Raw genomic sequence first — 18,759 nt, 5'->3', positions numbered from 1 at the left:
AGGGATATTTCCCATGGTTTTGTAGTAAGACCTTTACATCTCCCCTGAAGTCTGGGTCTATAACCCTGGCTAGCACATCAATCCGAAATGTTCATGCCAACCCCGACGTGGGAACCAATCTGATGTAGGTATGTGGCATTGGAATTAAGACCAAGACAGTGGGTATCAATCTTCTTTCACCTGTAAGAATGACTTCTTCCCTAATACTGCAGATAACAAAAGCAATAGAGCCTTCCGTGGCTACTGAGGGGGTTGACGCTCAGGGACTTAACTTCTCAAACTTTAGGGTTCCCCAACTTTTATCGGTTGAGCCGCATCCCACTTCTAACACCATTTGTGAAGGCATCATGAAGTAGAAACAGACAACAGAAATGAAGTTTGGGATACAAACATTTATTCAATGTAAAAAAGGGTTGGAAAAAGGTCTATCTTGCTCTCTGCTAAGGTGGGATTTCCCTACCTAACGCAAACTAAGGATAGTATGTGTCAGGAAGTACAAATAAACAACTGTCTGTGTCTAAAACATACACTTGCCCTCACCTCTATTTGTATACAATGTGGGGGATTCTCAAAGTCAAAAGAATAAGTGTTCAAAGTAAAGGTTGTGAGCTTCTTCCAGCTCCAAAGTAAAAGTTCTGAGCTTCTTCCAGCTCTTGGCTCCAGTTTAAAATGGCTCTTGCCAATGCTTGTTTCACACAGCTTCACAGTTGCTCTGTTAGCATTATTTTCAACACCAAGTTTTTCATTAAAATCGATATTCACAAGTACTTGCTGTTACTCTACAGCTTCATAAAGGCCCCCGGACTGTGGGCATTGCTTTTCAATATGCTATATTAATTTGCAAAAGTCTTTCTTTATATGAAGTTTGGTATTCAAAAGGTAACTTTCGTACAAGTTCTCGGAGCGTCCCGGTATGAGTGTTCCCCTGGTTTCCACTCACCAGTTGAAGACGGCGGCTCCCTTCTGTTTGCTGTTCCTCGTGATGGGATTCTTAACGCTCCTCGTTCTGCTTCCTGACTTCCATGAGCTTCACCTTTCCAGCAAAGCAGCCACACGGAGCACAACCCGCTCTCCTGGTTTCCCGTGGCTGCCGCAGATCTTGGGTATAGCACAGCTCCTGATGCGGGTACTCATTAGGGAGTGTAGTAGGACTCCCAGAACCTCTTGCAACCGGCCTCGGTCTCGGCGTCTCTCTCTCATGCGCGACACGGCTACCTGCTCCTGTGTCTCCAGCTCCCATCTCTCAAGCCTCTTTCTCTTTGCTCTATGTGGCAAAGTCTTTTATATACATTAGGAGTGTTAAGTGACCTCAGGTGTGGGTCATTAAGTCCAATTGCCTGACTATGATACAAGCTATTAGGTGGACTTGCCTGGTTTTTCCACCTGTATACCTGTTTGGCCCTCTTCTTCGTCTCAGTACCAGAGTGGTGTGTGTATGTGTGTGTGTGTGAATGTCCATGTGGAAATAGAGGTCTGACCTGCAATACGCTGCAAAGGTATGGGGAATTTGTGGAACATCTTGAAAGGGATGCAGCATCTCACCCAAGAGTACCTCAACCCCACTCCCCAAGTCTCTTCCACCCAGGTGATCCTCCCTTGCATATCCGCCCCCAAGGTCAGGATCCAAAAGTGATGGCCTTTCCCTGGCCCCCCGGGAGAAGGATATATTTGGGAAAGAAGTGAGAACGCCCTCAGATTCCTCACAGTACCAAATGTCTCCGATCACATATAATAACAAAAGGATCTCAGGACACCTTGGAACATAAATCCAGCATGAATCCCACAATTTATAAAGGATTTGCTTGCATCTTGCACTTTGCCATATGTCAGCTCAGGATGCAGCAGCATATGTCTAATATGCCTGCCAAGGGAACTAGACTAAGAGCACGTTCAATATATACTGAACACATCACGCTTCTAAAGTCATGTTTATACAGACAACCAATGGTAGAAAAGCCTTACCTTATTTTCACATATTATATATTGTGAAGGAACTGGCAAAACGGTCACATATGTGGTCAAAGTTCGGTACAAATGCAGAGTGCCTAAGATGAAGAAAAAACGACGCCCAACTATTGACCTGCAAAACAGGAGAATCAAATACATTTAATTAATGATTCCGAACGGTGCTGCTTTGTGAAGTGATTCAGTCCATATAGGTCTTGCAAACAGTGCACAGTGTTTTAGCCAACATTTTTTGTCGAAGCATCAACTTTCACATTCATTCTTGCTTCGCAAAAACTTCGGACAGAAAAATCCATGACAAGTACCAGTTAGTAGAGCTTTACAAATAATGCAGTACTGGATAACAAACTTTGCTGTATGTATAACCAGAGCATTAACTGATCATTATTGTCTCTGACATGTATCACATTTTGGATCTGTCAGGCATGGGATCTAGCTGCTACTTTCCCTATTGAATCTCATCATACGCCAAAAATGTTTTGAACATTTGTCTCTAAATCCATTACACATAGATGTGCCTTATTATCAGAAGTGCGCATCTCGGAGATGTGCCATTTCACAAAAGAAGTGCAAAATCTGCACAGGAAAATGTGAAAGGTGGGCGGAAAGCATGGAAATTAACCAAGGCGAGTGTCCACTACAACGCAGCAAAAATGCACTACAAATGTAATGAACAAACCTTGACCTCTTGGTTTGCACTTTAAAATGCACACTTATATTTGTTCCTAACACAAACAGGAGCTAGTGCCCTTAAAAAGTGGGCAAATGCATAGTCCACCCAAATAAGTGAAGCTACTCTTCCAAGAAAATCACACCACACAGTACGTAAGGGCGGCACATGAATTCTGCCACAACATTCAACAATGATTGATGCAATGAGAATCATGTACCAGCAGAAATTAATTTATAGGAGGATATGTGCAAGGGGAAATATGATGAGCGTGAGCTAATTTGAACTGACAGATGTTCTGGTCACCTTGTGTCACCCTTCCCCATGGGAATGGGTGTTTGACAGCTGTGTGGCATAGCCAAATATCTACAGTCCTACATGCCGATGTCAATGTTACCAGTGCACACATTGACGGCGAGTCATGTAGATCATCATTATCAGACATAACCATAAATGCAGCTGTCCACAGAATGTATATGCCATTATAGATCTCTTCCGCATGTGTTGTTGAAAGAATCAGTAACACCTCATTGAATATTCCGGAAATGTGGGTCCATAATATACAGGAAACGCGGCACATACCATGCATGTATACTCTCAGCATCTGGTGGCAGCGCCCATATCTCAACTTCCATGATAAAAGTACCATAAAGTTCCAGAATCAGTAAGGAGACTCCTCACACAGCTGAGTTGCAAAATAATGTTTTATTGTTCTCTCCTTACACAAACTATTGACAGAAAAAAAATGTGAATTAAGGCACTCAAATCCTCATGCCCACACAATGAAGGTCAAACAAAAAAAAATAAAAGGTAAATCACCGCAGAAATACATCTTTCTTGAATGGCACTGTCTACAGTGACGAATCACGGAATTCAGTCACTTCTCCCCAGCAGGGGGCGTACAATGTGAGGCTAGGGAGGTGAGCCAACTATGCAGTACCCTCCATTGGGGTAGAGGCAAGCAGGACCTCACCGGGAGAGACTCCCCTTGTGGGGACAATGACTCCCGTTCCGATGAGGAACTCCCTGCCCAATCCACCTATGCACCACTGTTGATAAAACCTACTGGAAGAAAACAGGAAGAATCAGTGAACATTTTTTATTGTGACATTGAACCCTTAAGAAAACTACTCATTTGGTACTGAGACGAAGAAAACCATTACAGTAATACTGAGTACAAGTAAAACACAGGAGAAGGACTTTAATGCTATGCCAGGGAAGTCCCAGGGCAGCGCCATAAATCTGGGAGAAGGAGACACACGAGATAGAGAAGCCCAGGAGTTCCGAAATAGTTGTTGGAGCTGAGCTGAAGAAATTAGGGAAGCAATGGTTCCAATGATGGAAGGAAGCTGGCGTGTGCAAGTTGCACTCTAGGAAACCCAGGTGGCAAGAGGCCAAAGGACTGGAACAAGGTCCCAGGAAGTACCTAAAAAGAAGTGGTGGTCTGACCGCAGATACGAGGGGGTGACTCCTGGACAACAAGACCACTTACCAATAGGTGCCACAGAACGTACCGAGAGAAGAGAGAGAGGCTAACAAAGATGCCACCCTGACAAGAAGAGAAGCAAGCCCTGCCCGATCTGCAGGCCTAGTGACGCGACCCCCAAGTCAAGACGGTAACAAGGAGAGCAGGAGACCCGAAGAGGGCACCGGTAATAACCAGTGGAATACTCATACTCGTCCCAGTGAGGTACAAGGGTGGAAGAAGAGTGAGAATCATCACTGGTCTACCCATACTCGTCTCAGTGAAGCACAAGTTTGGAAGAAGAGTGGGAATCATTATTGGGACAGTCATATCCATCCCGGTGAGGTACAAGGGTGGAAAAAGAGGGAAAACCATCACTGAACTACTTATACTCATCCCAGTGAAGCACACGTTTGGAAGAAGAGTGAGAATCATTAGTGGGCTACTCATACTCATCCCAGTGACATTGAAGACTTAGAAAAGAATGAGAATTGTAGTTGGAACAGTGTTGGTCATCCCAGACCAGATGAACAGGTTACTTACCCCTGGTAACTTTCTTTCGTCTGGATGTTCCTCCCACGTATTCCTCATTTTATGATATCTTCATTTCCACCATCAGCTGCTTCAGAACAATTTGTCTTCTTAGCAGAGGGCGCTGTGCGGCAGACGGTCAACGTCTCGAAGGCCTCCATCTTGGTTGACGTCATCGCTGAGTACATATACCATGCGCAGCACCCATTGACTTCAGTTCTGTTTTTTCACCACCCATATGCAGAATTACCGCCATTAAGTGCCTTTAATTTATCAGACCTTAAAAGAGCGTAAAGTCTAAAACTCGGAAATTGTACAGTGGGGTAGGTTTGGAGGGCGATGAGCAATACGTAGGAGGTTCATCCAGTCTAAAGAATGTTACCAGGGGTAAGTAACTTGTTATTCGAATGGATTGTGTCCTCCTATGTATTCCTCATTTTATGATAGACTCCTAAAGCAGTATTAAGTTATTTTGGAGGAGGGAGTAAGAATTTGAGAATTATTGTTTGTCAAGCATGGAGCATAGAATTCCCTTCCAAAAACTTCCCTCATTGTTAGAGCTGTCTAAACAATAATGTTTTGTAAACATGTGGAAAGAGGATCTTTCCCAGCTATCCTGTAGCACTCTGAAATAGCTAGTGTGATCCATCTGGATAGAGTTTGTTTGATAACTGACAGACCTAGTTGGTGTCCTGTATAACCAATGAAAAGTTTGTTGTGATGTCGTAACTTTGGCATTCTTGAAACATAAAAACATATAGCTCTCCTTGGATCCTGTCCATGAAATCTTTCCTCTTCCTTGCCAGGATGAGGTGGAGGATAGAAGGCTGGAAGCACAATTTTCTGTGCTAAATGGTAATCCGATATAATCTTTGGTAGAAAAGAGGGTTTGACATTAAGGACAACCTTATCCTTTTAAAAGGTGGTAAACTGAGATTTAAAGGATAAGGCCTGCAACTCACTCAGCCTGCGGGCTGATGTTATCGCTACTTACAAAATAGTTTTGTAAGTTAGCAACCTTTAAGTGCAGAAATGGAGTAGCTCGAAAGGAGAATGGTCAAAAACTTTAAAACCAAATTAAGGTCCCAAGTTGGTATTTGGAATGGTGTAGGAAGAAATACATTTGTGAGTACTTTTAGAAATTGAATTATTAAGGGTATTTTGAAGCAGGATGCCTCTTCTGAGGTGCGCATGAATATGGAAAGCGCTGCTAGATAACCCTTGATTGTTCCAATCTGGAGGCACAGATTAGTCAAATGCAGCAGAAACGATAACACTGTAGATGTATCGCATTGAAAAGGGTCCACATCTTTCTCCCTACACCAGCTGCAGAGCTTGTTCCAACAGCAGCAGTATAAGGATTTTGTTGCTGGTCTTCTGGCCGAAAGCAAAATCTCCCTTACGTCACCCAAGAGGTCCCAATCCGTGTATCTCAGCCTCTGAGAAAACATGCATGAAGATTGAGTGTCTTGACCTCTGGATGGAGAACCCAACCCTCCTTTCGCAAGACAAGGTTCTCTCTTTGTGGAAGATGCACTGGAGGGCAGATGGACATGTCCAAAAAGTCCAGGACCACGTCCTCCTGGCCCAATACGGGGCAATTAGGATCATGGATTTCCCAAACTTTTTCAACCTCAAGATCACATGAGGCGTGACAGGGACTGAAGGAAATGCGTACAGGAGTGGAAACTCACAGTCCATTTGTCAGTAATCTCTGTTTCTGAACCACTTTGTATTTCAAGATTCCTCCTCACCTGATTCTTCTGTTGAAGACTTTGGTTTTGTTCCCTTCTTTCTCCGCTCCGTCTTCTTCTTCGTGAAGAGGTATGGCCTACCCCGGAATGGAAGCCACAATGTTGCTGTGTAAACAGCGGCAGACACTGGACCCCCGCCCGGGAACGCCTGTACAAGAGGAAAAAGCATGGAGCAGAAAAAACCTCTTGTTTGGCTGGTCGTACGTTAAAGTTCGTCTTGAAGGGTGAGCGTGTCAGACCAGGATATTCCATGGAGCACCGCAGACCAGGAACCACTATCCAGGAAGGAGGGCTGGAGCGGGGGAATTGTCACCAGAAGACCGGTATCCAGGATAAACGAAGCAACAGGACTGTGTAAGGTAAGGACCAGTAATGCACGGAGAAAGAAACACCAGAGAAGCGCCAAACAAATACTGAGCGCAGCCGAGAGCCGCAAGAGAGGAGAGACCGAAAAGAAACAAGAAGAAAGAGAGGATGTGCAGCAAAAGAATACAGCGAGAGAGGCACAGAGAGAAGGAAACACAGAGCGAGATCCGTTAGAAACAGGAGGCAGCAGCTGTGCAAGAAAATGCACGCCGTCCGAAAAGCCAGAAGGAGAAAAGCTAGTAGGAAAGCAGCCCCAAAGGTTGAAAAGAGGAAAACACTAGCGTCAGAGCCCAAAAGCAAAAGGTAGAGAAAGGGTTGCAACGGGCATGGAACAGAATCCGCCTTATTAGACCTAAAAAATCAAATCTCACAGGTCATGGACAAAGGCAAACCTGCCTTGCTCCTCCTCCTCGATCTATCAGCTGCTTTTGACCTGGTAGATCACCAAACACTCACCACCCACCTCACCCATGCAGCCCATTTGTCTAATCAAGCAGCATCCTGGATCACTTCCTTCCTTGAAGGAAGAGCCATGAAGGTCTACTCCGACACAGCTAACGCAGATCCTACCACTATAAACTGCGGTGTCCCCCAAGGATCTTGTACAGCCCCCACCCTCTATAACCTCTTCACAAAACCCCTCTTCGACCTACTTGACTCCATGGGTGTTGCATATACAAACTATGCAGACGACACTTAAGTACTTTTACCCCTACCTGGACTCTATCACCAAGACGCCACGGCCCTTCACAACATCTATGCCACTATCCAAGCTTGGATGGCGATCAATGGCCTCTGTCTTAACGGGGAGAAGACTGAAATTCTCATCCTGGGCCAGACAAACACATTATCGAAACTAAGCCCCCAATACAACAACTCAACATAGACAACTCAACCATCTCTGTTTCATCCTCTGTCAAGACTCTAGGTGTCACATTGATGCAAATCTATCGATGAACAAACAAGTCAGCGCCATAGCCTCTGCATCAGCGATCAGCACCAAACTCATCAATGCCATTAAACCCTACTTATCCACACCCAACCGCTTGGCCATAGCTAGAGCAACTATAGGAGCCAAACTCGATTATTGTAACGCCCTTCTAGCTGGCACTTCTTGCTCCGCCAAAAACACTCACAGACTGCAAACCACACAAAACAATGCCCTCAGAGCCGCCATGAGCATCCGTAGAAGAGACCATATATCCCACGCCAGACGTGAAGCACGGTGGCTCCAGGTCAAAGACCGTATTACTCGGAAAATCCTCACCATCACTCACAGGTGCATCAACAAAACCGCTCCAGCATACCTATCTGATGCAATATCAAGGACCACATCCACTCGCCCCACCAGAGCTCAGTACACCAACCAGCAACACATATCACGCATAAAGAGAGCCACAGCAGGAGGTCTAGGCTTCTCCTATATTGCACCGAAACTCTGGAACTCACTCCCTGCCACCCTTAGAGCTGAACCTTCCATCTCTGTCTTCCGCAACAACCTCAAGGCCACTCTCCTCAACTAGCAAGTGGAGGACTGCCTCCTCCACCTCTGCCATGTATATTGTAATATAACACAAATGTAATATAACTATATTGTAACCTGTATATATACTGCTAATGACTATGTAACTATATTGCAACCTGTATGTATATTGCTAATGACCATGTAACTAAGTAACTAAGCTTTGTACAGCAACAAGTGCCATAATGTCCTTGGGCTGTTGTGCGCTATATAAATACGAATAAAACAAACAAATAAAACAAACGTGAGGACGAGAGTCGGAGGCAGGGTTAAGAACCCGAGAGAGAGAGAGAGAGAGAGAGAGAGAGAGAGACAAAAAAGACTAGCCCGGCACACGGGGAGTAGAGCACAATGTAGCAGAACATTCTAATGGCGGCAGAGCCGCCAAGTGTTCCAAAGGCGCCAGGTCGGCCGACGCATGACACCATTACGAACGCGCCCCCTAGAGCTCCTCTTGGAGGAAATTCCCTGGAGTAAAACAGTTCACACTTCCGGTTGACACTGTTTGCGAATAGATCCACTTGAGGGGTTCCCCAAAGGGTGAAAATCTCTTCAAGAACTTCCTGCGCTAGTTTCCACTTGTGGGAGACCGTACTCTGCCTGCTCAGAGCGTCCGCCGCCGTGTTCTCCTCTCTGGCTAGGTGAACTGCTGATAGAGAGACTCCTTCTTGAATTGCCCAGAACAAGAGCTGCATTGCTTCTCTGCACAGTGGTAGTGACGCTACACCTCCTCTCTTGTTGAGGTAGTACATGGCCACTGTGTTGTCTGTCATTATCAGGAAATTCTTTCCACGTACAGAGGGCAGAAAGGCCTTCAGCGCTAGCCTGATTGCCCTAAGCTCCAAAAGGTTGATGTGTAGTTTGGACTCCGATGGAGACCAACGACTGCTGATTGTCGGATCGTTGGCGTGGGCTCCCCACCCCATGAGAGAGGCGTCTGTCACGACTGCTATCTCTGGCCATGCTTGCCAAAAAGGTTCTCCTTTCAGAATGTTGTCCTTGCAGGCCCACCACAGAAGGTCCTGTGAGACTCTGCTCGGAATCTGAAGGAGGTTTGACATCCTGCCGGAGAATTGGGACCACTGTATTCTGGGAGCCCATTGAAGGGATCTCATTTTCATGTGAGCCTCTGGCACCAGGAAAATACAGGATGCTATGAGGCCGAGCAACCTCAAAAAGTCGAAGGCCGGAAGATGCTGGGCACTCTGAAACTTGGTGGCAAAATGTCCTGAGCCCTCACCTTGAGTGGCAGTGCTTTTCCCAAGGATGCATCCAGGACTGCTCCAATAAACTGGAGTCTCTGTGAGATGGTATCATGTGAGGCGTCTTGTAATTGAGGGAGAAACCCAGTCTGTGGAGGGAGTGGCAGGTGATAGAAACTGAGATGTTCTTGGGCCTGTTTGGGTGAATGTGCCATGATCATCCAATCGTCCAGGTAAGGGTAGACGTGAATCCCCCTCTCCTGCCACTCGCTGCCACCACCACCATCAACTTGGTGAAAACCCTTGGGGCGGAGGTTAGCCTGAAAGGCAGAACTCAAAACTGATAATGAGAACCGCCAATGGCGAACCTCAGGTACTTCCTGTGCTTGTGATGGATTGGCACATGAAAGTAAGCATCCTGAAGGCCCAACAAAACCATCCAATACTGGAGCTGGAGGGCCTGAAGGATCTGAGAAAGTGTAACCATCTTGAACTTGTCCTTCCTGAGGAACTTGTTCAAGTATCTGAAGACAATGATAGGTCTCAGTCCTCCGTCTTTCTTGGAGATTAGGAAATAGGGAGAATACCAACCTCTGTTCCTCTCCATCGCATGTTCTGGTTCTATAGCACTTTTCTCTAGCAGGGTCAACATTTCCGGCAAAAGCAATGGATCGGGAACATTTAGCGAAGGATTTCCCGGTGGATGATCGCAAGGTCTTTGTACAAAGGGAAGGAGTAACCCTGGGCTACTGCCTCTACAGCCCATGCATCCAAAGTAATACTGCGCCATTCTTTGAGATGCTGTGATAGTCTGCCTCCGACTGGGGGTCGTGAGTCATGACCTCAGAGTGGTTTTGAGGCGGCTTGAATCAGCGGCTGATGGTAAAGACACTGCTGCTTTGGCGGGCTTTGCACCTCTCCCTTGTCCACCACGAGGGAATATTCTCTGTCCTCTTTGACCAGCCTGTCCTCTCACTCTTCCAACCGAGGAGCAGTAGCAACAATACCTATCCCTACAAGATGATCCACTGGGGTGAAAAGGCTGTGGCTTCCTGACTGTGGCACTTAAGGACTTGGCTGCCGCCTTTGAGGTCTGCAGCTTTTCAAGGCTTTCATCAGCCTTATTTCCAAATAAATGAGAACCGTCAAAGGGCATGTTAAGGAGTCTGGATTGTACTTCAGGTGCAAATCCTGACTTCCTCAACCACGCAAATCTGCGTATGACAGTGCTTACCGCCATGGCCCTGCTGGCGCTGTCAGCAGTGTCCTACCTGATTGTAGAGACTCACACATGGCCACTTTGCCATCCCTTTTCAGGTTCATGAAGCCGTCTCTTTCCTCACCCTCAGGGATGTGATCAGCCACCATCGCTATGCAGTCCCACAGGGTGAATATAAACTTTGCCAGGGCACATGTGGAATCTGCAGACTTTAAAGTCATTCTGCTAGCAGAAAATACTTGCTTTGCCCAGGAGTCAATGTGTTTGTCATCCCTATCAGTGGGTATGGTAGGGTACGCAGCTTGCTTGGAGGCAGGTGTAGCTGCTTGTACTACTAAGCTTTCTGGAGTTGGATGAATTGACAGGTAGCCAGGGTCACTACTTGATGGCCTGTATTTTTTGGTCACATTTTTGTTTACCCTTGGGCTGGACTCTGGAGCCTCCCAGTTTGCTGCAACCCTTTTTAGCAGTGCCACGTGGAATGGTAAAATGGGGTCATATTGAGGACCCTTGTCCAATATGTAAGTCAGGTCATCCTGTTCAAACGCAAGTGCTAGTCTACTCCATCCAAGAATTCCACCACTCTAGACATTAGGCTTCTGTAGGATGCATCTGCATGATCAGCCGGGTCCGGTTTCCCAAAATCTAGTTCTGGGGCGGTCTCCACCCCACTTGCTGTCTGTAGGGTGTCATGTAGTTCCCTAACCCTGGTCTCTCCTGAAATAAAGCATTCAGGTATATTAGTATTCTTTTCAATACTAGGTATATCCATTTGGAGACCAAATGGAGCGCTATCATCAGAGGTTTCATAGCTCTCATATGTCAAGGACGTGAAACAATCCTTTTTAGGTAAAGGTTTAAAAACCTTTTCCTGGCTTTTCTGAGGTTGAGGCGTTGAAGAATGTATAATGGGCATCAATGTTTTTTGTATCAACGACGAAGGCGTCGATGGCATCAATGGTATCGACATCCATGGCGTTGATGGTGTTGACCGCTTGACTTTTGTCTTGTGCTTTTAGGGATTTAGCCCTTGGCTCAATGTTTTCTTCGACAATTTCTCGTCTCGTCGAGTACTCGAAGACTCTCGAGTGGTCTTAGGCTTATGACCCAGGCTCGAGAGCATGCAGGGTTTCGCCTTGGTATCAAGCTTGTCTTTGACTGTAGCATGGCCACTTTTCTTATGCTTCGAGGAGGTCAGGCCTGATCCACAAAGATTTTGTACATTTTATTCCTAAAGAGTTCCCACTCCTCTTTGGAGGAATATTTAGTTGGGCAGGCTATGCGCCTTTCTGAGGAAGACGACGAGGAATAAGAAGGTGATATGTGACATCTCTTAGATTTTTTCAAAGACGACGAGGAGTATCTGCTCCTCGAGTGGGATTGTTTCTTTGAAGTTTTTTTGTGAGGAGAGGACCCTCTCGACTCATGATATGACCCAAAATTATAAGGAGTGGATGGGGATTTTGGGACAATCCTACCCACCACAAGTTTAGTTTTCCGCTCATTTAAGGCCTTACCTGTCATCGACTGACAGGATCGACAGCCGTCGGTTACATGCTTGACGCCCAGGGTTCATGATTGACATCTTGGTGCTGCATTTTAGACACTTTTTGAAGCCTGTCTAGGGAGTATTCGGAGCTGAAGAGAGGCCATTTTCTAAACGTTTTTGAAGAAAACTGAAGTGCGCTGTTAATCTCGAAGCAATCGCATTAGCGGAAAAACAGAACCAAAACCAACGGGTGCTGCATGTGGCATATGTTCTTGACAATGACATCAGCGTAGATGAAGGCCCTCGAGGCAACGCACAGCACCCTCTGCCGAGAGAAGTTTTTTTCCGAAGCAGCTTAAGCTGGAAATGAAGATATCATAAGATGAGGAATACGTGGGAGGACACAATACATTTGAAATGTGTTTCAAAGCGCCACAAGGCTAAGTGGGAAGAGAACAGGGGAAATATTAACAATGGCAAAAACATAAATATCCAGTCGTGGTCCTACTAGGCCTTATGGTATTCAGCCATGCAAGTGCATTGAGGTAGAAGTGCAGGGGATGGGGATGGAAGAAGGAGCAGGGGGGTGGACAAGTGCTGGAAGGGGGCCGGGCAGGGGGGAGCTCTGCTAAGGGGGAGCCATGGAGGAGAACCTCAGGCTAAGTGCTAGTGCAGCCGACCCGCAAGGGTGGGATGTGGAGACACCAAGAAGGGCAGTGCAATGTGGGGGGGGGGGTGCTGATATAGTCTGGGAGGAAGGGCCTGGGATCCTGTGGGATTCATGATGATCAGGCCACCGGTCCCAGCAGCATTGGGTTGATTAGCAGGGAAGGGAAAGATGGAAAGAGGTAGAGAAGAGCAGAGTTTTGAGCATTTTCCGGAACTTAAGGAGGACCGCCTGAAGTCTGAGAGGGTCAGGGAGGCTGTTCCAAAGGGAGGCACCAGCCGAGGGGAGAGACCTGCCCCCCACTCTCTGCTTGGAGAAGCATTTGACAGTTAAAGAGTTGGAGTTAGAGAAGCGTAGGGCTCTAGCAGGGTAATATTTACGGAGGGAAAGTTGGAGATAGCATGGTCCCAGGCCCCAGAATGCCTTGTGGATGATGCAGAGGGACTTGAATTTGATCCTTGCCGCCAGTGGAGGGATTTTAGGGCCGGAGAGATATGGTCCCTGGGCTTGAGGCCAAGGATAAGTCTTGCAGCCCTATTCTGGATTAGCTGGAGGGGACGAAGGGAGGAAAGAGGGAGATTGAGAAATAGGCTGTTGCAGTAGTCCAGCCTGGAGAGGACCAGAACTCTGGAGACATTGGGCCTCATTACGAGTAAGGAGGTAGCCATGCCGCTTTTAGTGGCATGGCTACCCTCATACCGGGTACCAGGTCCCGTAAAAGGGGATTTACCGGGCCATTCCAACCTTGGAGGGCCCGGTAAATCCCTTTCGCGGGACCCGGACACGGTACATCCCCATTCCCATTTGAGCCCCCAGAGGGCTCAATGGGAATGGGGAGGATGCTAACAACTGGCCCGTTAATGACAGGCCCTTTGTTAGCATCCTGGTCTTCTACGGGGTCCCGCTAAGGACGCCTGGTCTGACCAGGCGTTCCAGAGCGGGACCCGCTGCAGACCTCGTAATAGGGTGGCCCGGAATGAACAGTGACGGTCCCTTAACGGCACCATTCATTCCGCAGCCGCCAGGGTCCTAATGAGGCCCATTGAGCTTCTGGGGGAATGTGAGAAAAGGAAGAATGCCGCTGAGGAGGTGGTGCTGGAAGTGGGACTTCTTGGTAAGGTATGATGTGAGGGATGAAGGAGAGAGCGGGGTCAAAGATGACCCCAAGGTTTTCGGCCTCACAATTTGGTAGGGGTAAAGGGCTCAAAGAGGGTGGCCAGAGGATAGGAGGAGAAGAGGGTGCAGGTGTCCCGATGAAGAGATCATTTGCTGCACATCATTCCTGAATGGCAGACAGACAGTCTGGATGAGAGAGGAGGAAGAAGAGGGGGAAGTAGAGGGAAGTTTGAAGGAATGCTGTGTGTCATCGGCATAACACTGGAAATGAGGAGAGAAGGACAAAATCAGGTGAACAAGAGGGACGAGGTAGATATTGAAAAGCCATGGCGATAGGATAGAGCCCTGGGGGACATCACAAGTAGAGAGGGTGGTGGTGGAGGAGAAAGGGCCCAGTTGCAGCTGGAAAAGCGCTTAGTGAGGAAAGAGGTCAGCAAATCCAGAGCCCTGTCAGTGATGCTGAGAGTGTCACAGAGTTGTTTTATGAGGATGGAATAGTGGACCATGTCAAAGGCAGAGGAAAGATCGAGGAGAATGAGAACAGCAGGAGAGTTGGAGTCGAGAATTGCGCGCATGGTTTCACGGTGTTCAGGAGAGCAGTTTCCATGCCTCTGGATGCCTGGCATCCTGATTGATGGTCATGAAGGCAACCGACAAGATCAGTGTAGTGTAGAGGGTCAGTTGGGAGAGGGACAACTTCTCCCAGAGTTTACCCCGGAAGGGGGTAGTAGAGATGGGGATATAGTTAGCTGGGCAGGTGAGGTCAGCAGACCGCTTTTTAGGAGAGGGTGCACAAAGGAGTGCTTGAGGGATCTAAGAGCCAGTGGCGAAGGAGTGGTTACAGAAGTCAGCAAGAGCTGGGGCGACAGAGGAGATGTTGTCCTTAATGGTTCTGGAGGAGCAGGAGGGCATCTGTTTGGAGGAGGCCTTCATAGGGCAGACCACTTTAGAGACCTCATCCGGTGCTATCGGCAGGACGGAGGAGAGTGAGGGGGGTCGGAGGAGGGGGGCCAAGTGAGGCTGGGGAGTAGGCATGGGAGAGGAGATGGGGTGGAACAAGTGAGGACAGGATGTCCTGAGGTTTGGATGTGATGTGGGAGGCCAAGGCAGTGCAAAGAGCCTGTGAAGGAAGAAGAGAGGTGGAGACTGCAAGTGGATTGTCGTGCTTGAATGTGGGCCCGCTTCTTGGAGCGGATAGAAAAGCGATATTGCCTTTGGAGCAGGCGGCAGGCTAGTTTGTCAGAGGATAAACTCAAAGTCTGCCACTTCCGTTCAGCAACTCTGCACTTGCGTTACAGGGATGCTAGATCAGAGTCGCACCAGCTGTTGTTCTTGGTGGCAGGTTTTAGGCAGATCCTCATCACAGGGTCAAGGGTGACAAGAGTGTTAGAGATGGCAAGGTGCAAGTTAGCAAGGACAGAGTCAGAGGGAAAGTCACGGGCAGGGGTGGGAAGGGGAATGGAAGTGGAGACAAAAGCAGCAACTGACACTTGCTTTATTGGTCGAATGACGGCAAAGGAGGCTGGCTGTGCAGGGGGTGGCTCGGTTAGAGAGCCAAGGGGCCCCAGGTGGGAGGAAAGGAGAGCGTGGTCAGACCAGGAGAGGGGGGTGGTGACCAGATTAGAGATAGGGATATCAACAGAGATAAGGGCATCAAGATTGTGGCAGGTAGAGTGAGTCGGCCGGAAGGAAGAATAGTGAGAGAGAGGGAGTGACAGAGGACCGGAACTGAGAGGTAGATGTTTCAAGAGAGTCGAGTTGATTGTTGAAGTCACCAAGGAGGAGGAGTTTGGAGGAATAGGTTGAAGGAGATGAGGCAAGGTCGGCCCATTCAGAGAGGAATTCAACTGCGATCACCTCTTGTTGGCAAGATGTGTGGACACTGAAAGGGCACAGATGTGTCCTCTTGGCACTATGTGTCCATTGATACAGTCAGACATGTTTACAAGAAATTAGAGTAGCTCCGAGTTCGTGCCCTGATGGTCCCAAGCACACTTTGCTTTGGTATCACACACAGAGGAAACTTATTATAATGACCCACATGCCGATACAATCAAATGACTTTCATACAGGTTGGTAAGGTGTGTAATGTAAGTATATGGTATACACATGCGGGACACCACATCATCGCCCAGCAAATGACATTCTTCCCCAAAGGTCATGATGTGCAATGTTTGACATGCAGTCTCTACAATGACCACACATGAATATGCGCACACACAGGTCATGTTCCATTAGTACTGCTCACCTGGTTGTGTTGCCGCTGTGTCTGATCCCCTGGCAGCGACTATTACCACTTTGGGGATCATGCCAGCCACTGCCTCCACTACTGGAATCAAAGTGTTATGGCTTGATTGTCCTCCAAATGTACACCTGGCAAGGGCATGCATGCTTGCCTGCCTTTTTAAGGTGCTGTGACTCATATGTTCCAGAGCTTCTTGACTTCCTTCATTATTCTGCCAGGACATTGACATTGGACGTCAGTTAGCTCGGTGTGCCGGCTTGACTGCAAGGCTGGGACGCAGGACTTCTGTGCTGTATAGGGTGCCCTCATGGTCCATCATGAAGTTGACCATGACCTCAACCTCCTCCTTTGTAAAGTTCTTGGCTTCCCACTCTGTCTCTCCTTTATCACCAGCAGTTTTCTTATTGGACACCATGTCAATGATCAGGATGTAACAGGGTGCAAGAGACTCATCCAGTATTGGTGCTGTCCGCTGGAGCGGGACAGCGGCAGCAGTGTTGCAGCTCAAGACACACAGAGGAACAAAGGGGCATCCACCCTTCAGCATGCCTGTGCTGGAAAACCAGGAGCCAGGATGGCAGCATGCTTCAATCGGAGGGATGGAAGTGGATGAGTGATGAGGGCATAAAGACACTGCAGGACCTTAGAAGAAAGGCCCTAGCCTTTCCCTAGGACAGTGCCAGGACAAGTCCCAAATGTTTGGAACACCAGAGAATCTATGGGAGGGCCTTGGGCCAAATCCCCATAGAGGATCCTGGAGAATTGTAAGGGGCATTTAAAATAATGAAATAAAAACCTGAGCCCCAAGAATCGGAAAATAATATTTGAGAGAATACAAAATGCAAATAAAGAAAGTGAAATCAAATCATAATTAAAAATAACAGAGGTCCAACTGGCCAATCAGTAAAGAGAACCTTACAAAGGAGCACCAGAGTGGAAACACCCTGCCAGCCAATCCCATAAGTAGGGCTTTCTTCCAATCAGCTGCCAACAGGATGAGGATGAGCCTGGCTATAAAAGCCAGCTCACTGTGTACCTGTCTCAGCCAGGGACAGGTTCCCTGTATTTCTCTCCGGACGCCGGTGATGGGAAGAGGAGCTGTATCCTGAAGGAGAATATGCTGCCTTGGTGAAGGTGTCTGGACTACCCTGGAGCACTGCCTGCCTGGAAGTTGCCTGAAAAGCCTGTAAGAAACTGATTGACCCAGGGGAAAGACGGAGAGTACCCCTGCAGCCCACCTAAGCCAAAAAGGTGAAAGAGCTGGCCTGCTTGAAAAGCCTGGGATGAGGCTATGGCACTACCTCACTAAAGCCCTAGTAGAGCGAGCAGGACAGAGGCAGGACCCATGAAGAGGAGAGGGGCACATGTCCAGGTCCCCTGAAAACATGAGGGGCAATGAGAGAGAAGGGGGGGAAAGTGGAGCCACGCCAATCCCCCTCAAGAGGAGAGGGGCAAAGTAAAGAGTAAGAAGTAAGAATACCCCAGGTTGGGGCTAAAAGACAGAAGCCAGAGAGACTGACAATAACCCCTGAAAGGGTAAGGTCAAAACCCCTTAAAGGAAGACAGGGGTATGGGCAAGTAGAGAAAGAAGGAGAAAGGACCCCAACATGAGTTTGGGCACAAAAGACCTAAAGTAGAAGAGGGGCAGAAGCTAAAGGCTATGGAAGAAAAAGTGAGAGAGATACTTAGAAGCCCAGCCGGAGGTTGGGGCAACATACTAAGCAACCAAGAGAGAGCGAGAGATTGTAAGAGGATGAATCAACCAAAAAACTAAGATACGGAACCAAAGCGCAGGACCAAGCCGATCCCCCGCCTAAGAGGTTCTGCACCTAGAAGACAACTAGAGGTCCCAGTTGGAGTTTTCGCATAAACACCCCTGTTGCTTGTCTACCAGAGGAGGCCTGGGAGAAGATCTCTCTGAATTGATGGACTTTGTTATTTTAGAGAAGGACTTTAATTTAGAGATTTTACCCCCAACACTTTTCCATTTAAGGGAAGGACTTTCACCATTAGATTTACCCATTCTGACAACTCACTATTTTAGGAACATTTGATTCAGGAAACTTTTATATTAAGTTAAGATTTAGTAGGCAAATTTACTTTAGAGTTTTTAATACTTTGGGCACCTTCTTGAGTCCATAAGCGAAGTGCAAATTACGTTTGCGTTATTCACACAGGAATGGACTTATAAATCATTTGTGTTGAAACACTTTGCTTTATTCCTCAAACCCTATTTTGTCTTGCACTTGCTTAATAAAGAGTTTTCTTTGAAAAGACCCTAAATCTGAGACCCTTTGGTTCATCATGTCGTCACAATAGCTTTATGTTCTGGGTATTCCAGCTCCCTCAATGACTGGGAGTGCCTCGGCCAAAGACCCTGGTCAGCCTTTCCTTCCAGTGCTTCTAGGCATGGACTGTTTTAAGTGTAATTGCTGTTATCACCTCTCAAATGGTCATAGCCCTGTTCCAGGTGCTTCTTTCTTTTGGTTTCCTTTCTCCAGTATTTTCCCCTATCTACAAGTGAGCACGGGCGGGCACGTCTGCTTTG

At 47.5% G+C, this 18,759-nt stretch overlaps 1 protein-coding gene across 1 annotated transcript in view; it reads right to left on the bottom strand.

The window, feature by feature from the left end:
• LOC138581314 (phosphatidylcholine:ceramide cholinephosphotransferase 1-like) overlaps nt 1-18,759 on the bottom strand; it is a 716,924-nt gene that overhangs the window by 498,876 nt on the left and 199,289 nt on the right. Inside the window, exon 3 of the mRNA XM_069652542.1 lies at nt 1,963-2,080. Coding sequence (XP_069508643.1) covers nt 1,963-2,080 — 118 coding nt within the window. The remainder of the gene's footprint in view (nt 1-1,962; nt 2,081-18,759) is intronic.

The sequence above is a fragment of the Ambystoma mexicanum genome, chromosome 3p (genome assembly GCF_040938575.1).
Source record: "Ambystoma mexicanum isolate Mex_15411 chromosome 3p, UKY_AmexF1_1, whole genome shotgun sequence".
NCBI classification, from domain to species: Eukaryota; Metazoa; Chordata; class Amphibia; order Caudata; family Ambystomatidae; genus Ambystoma; species Ambystoma mexicanum.
Note: the sequence above shows the minus strand (reverse complement) of the source record. Positions and strands in the feature narration are given on the sequence as shown.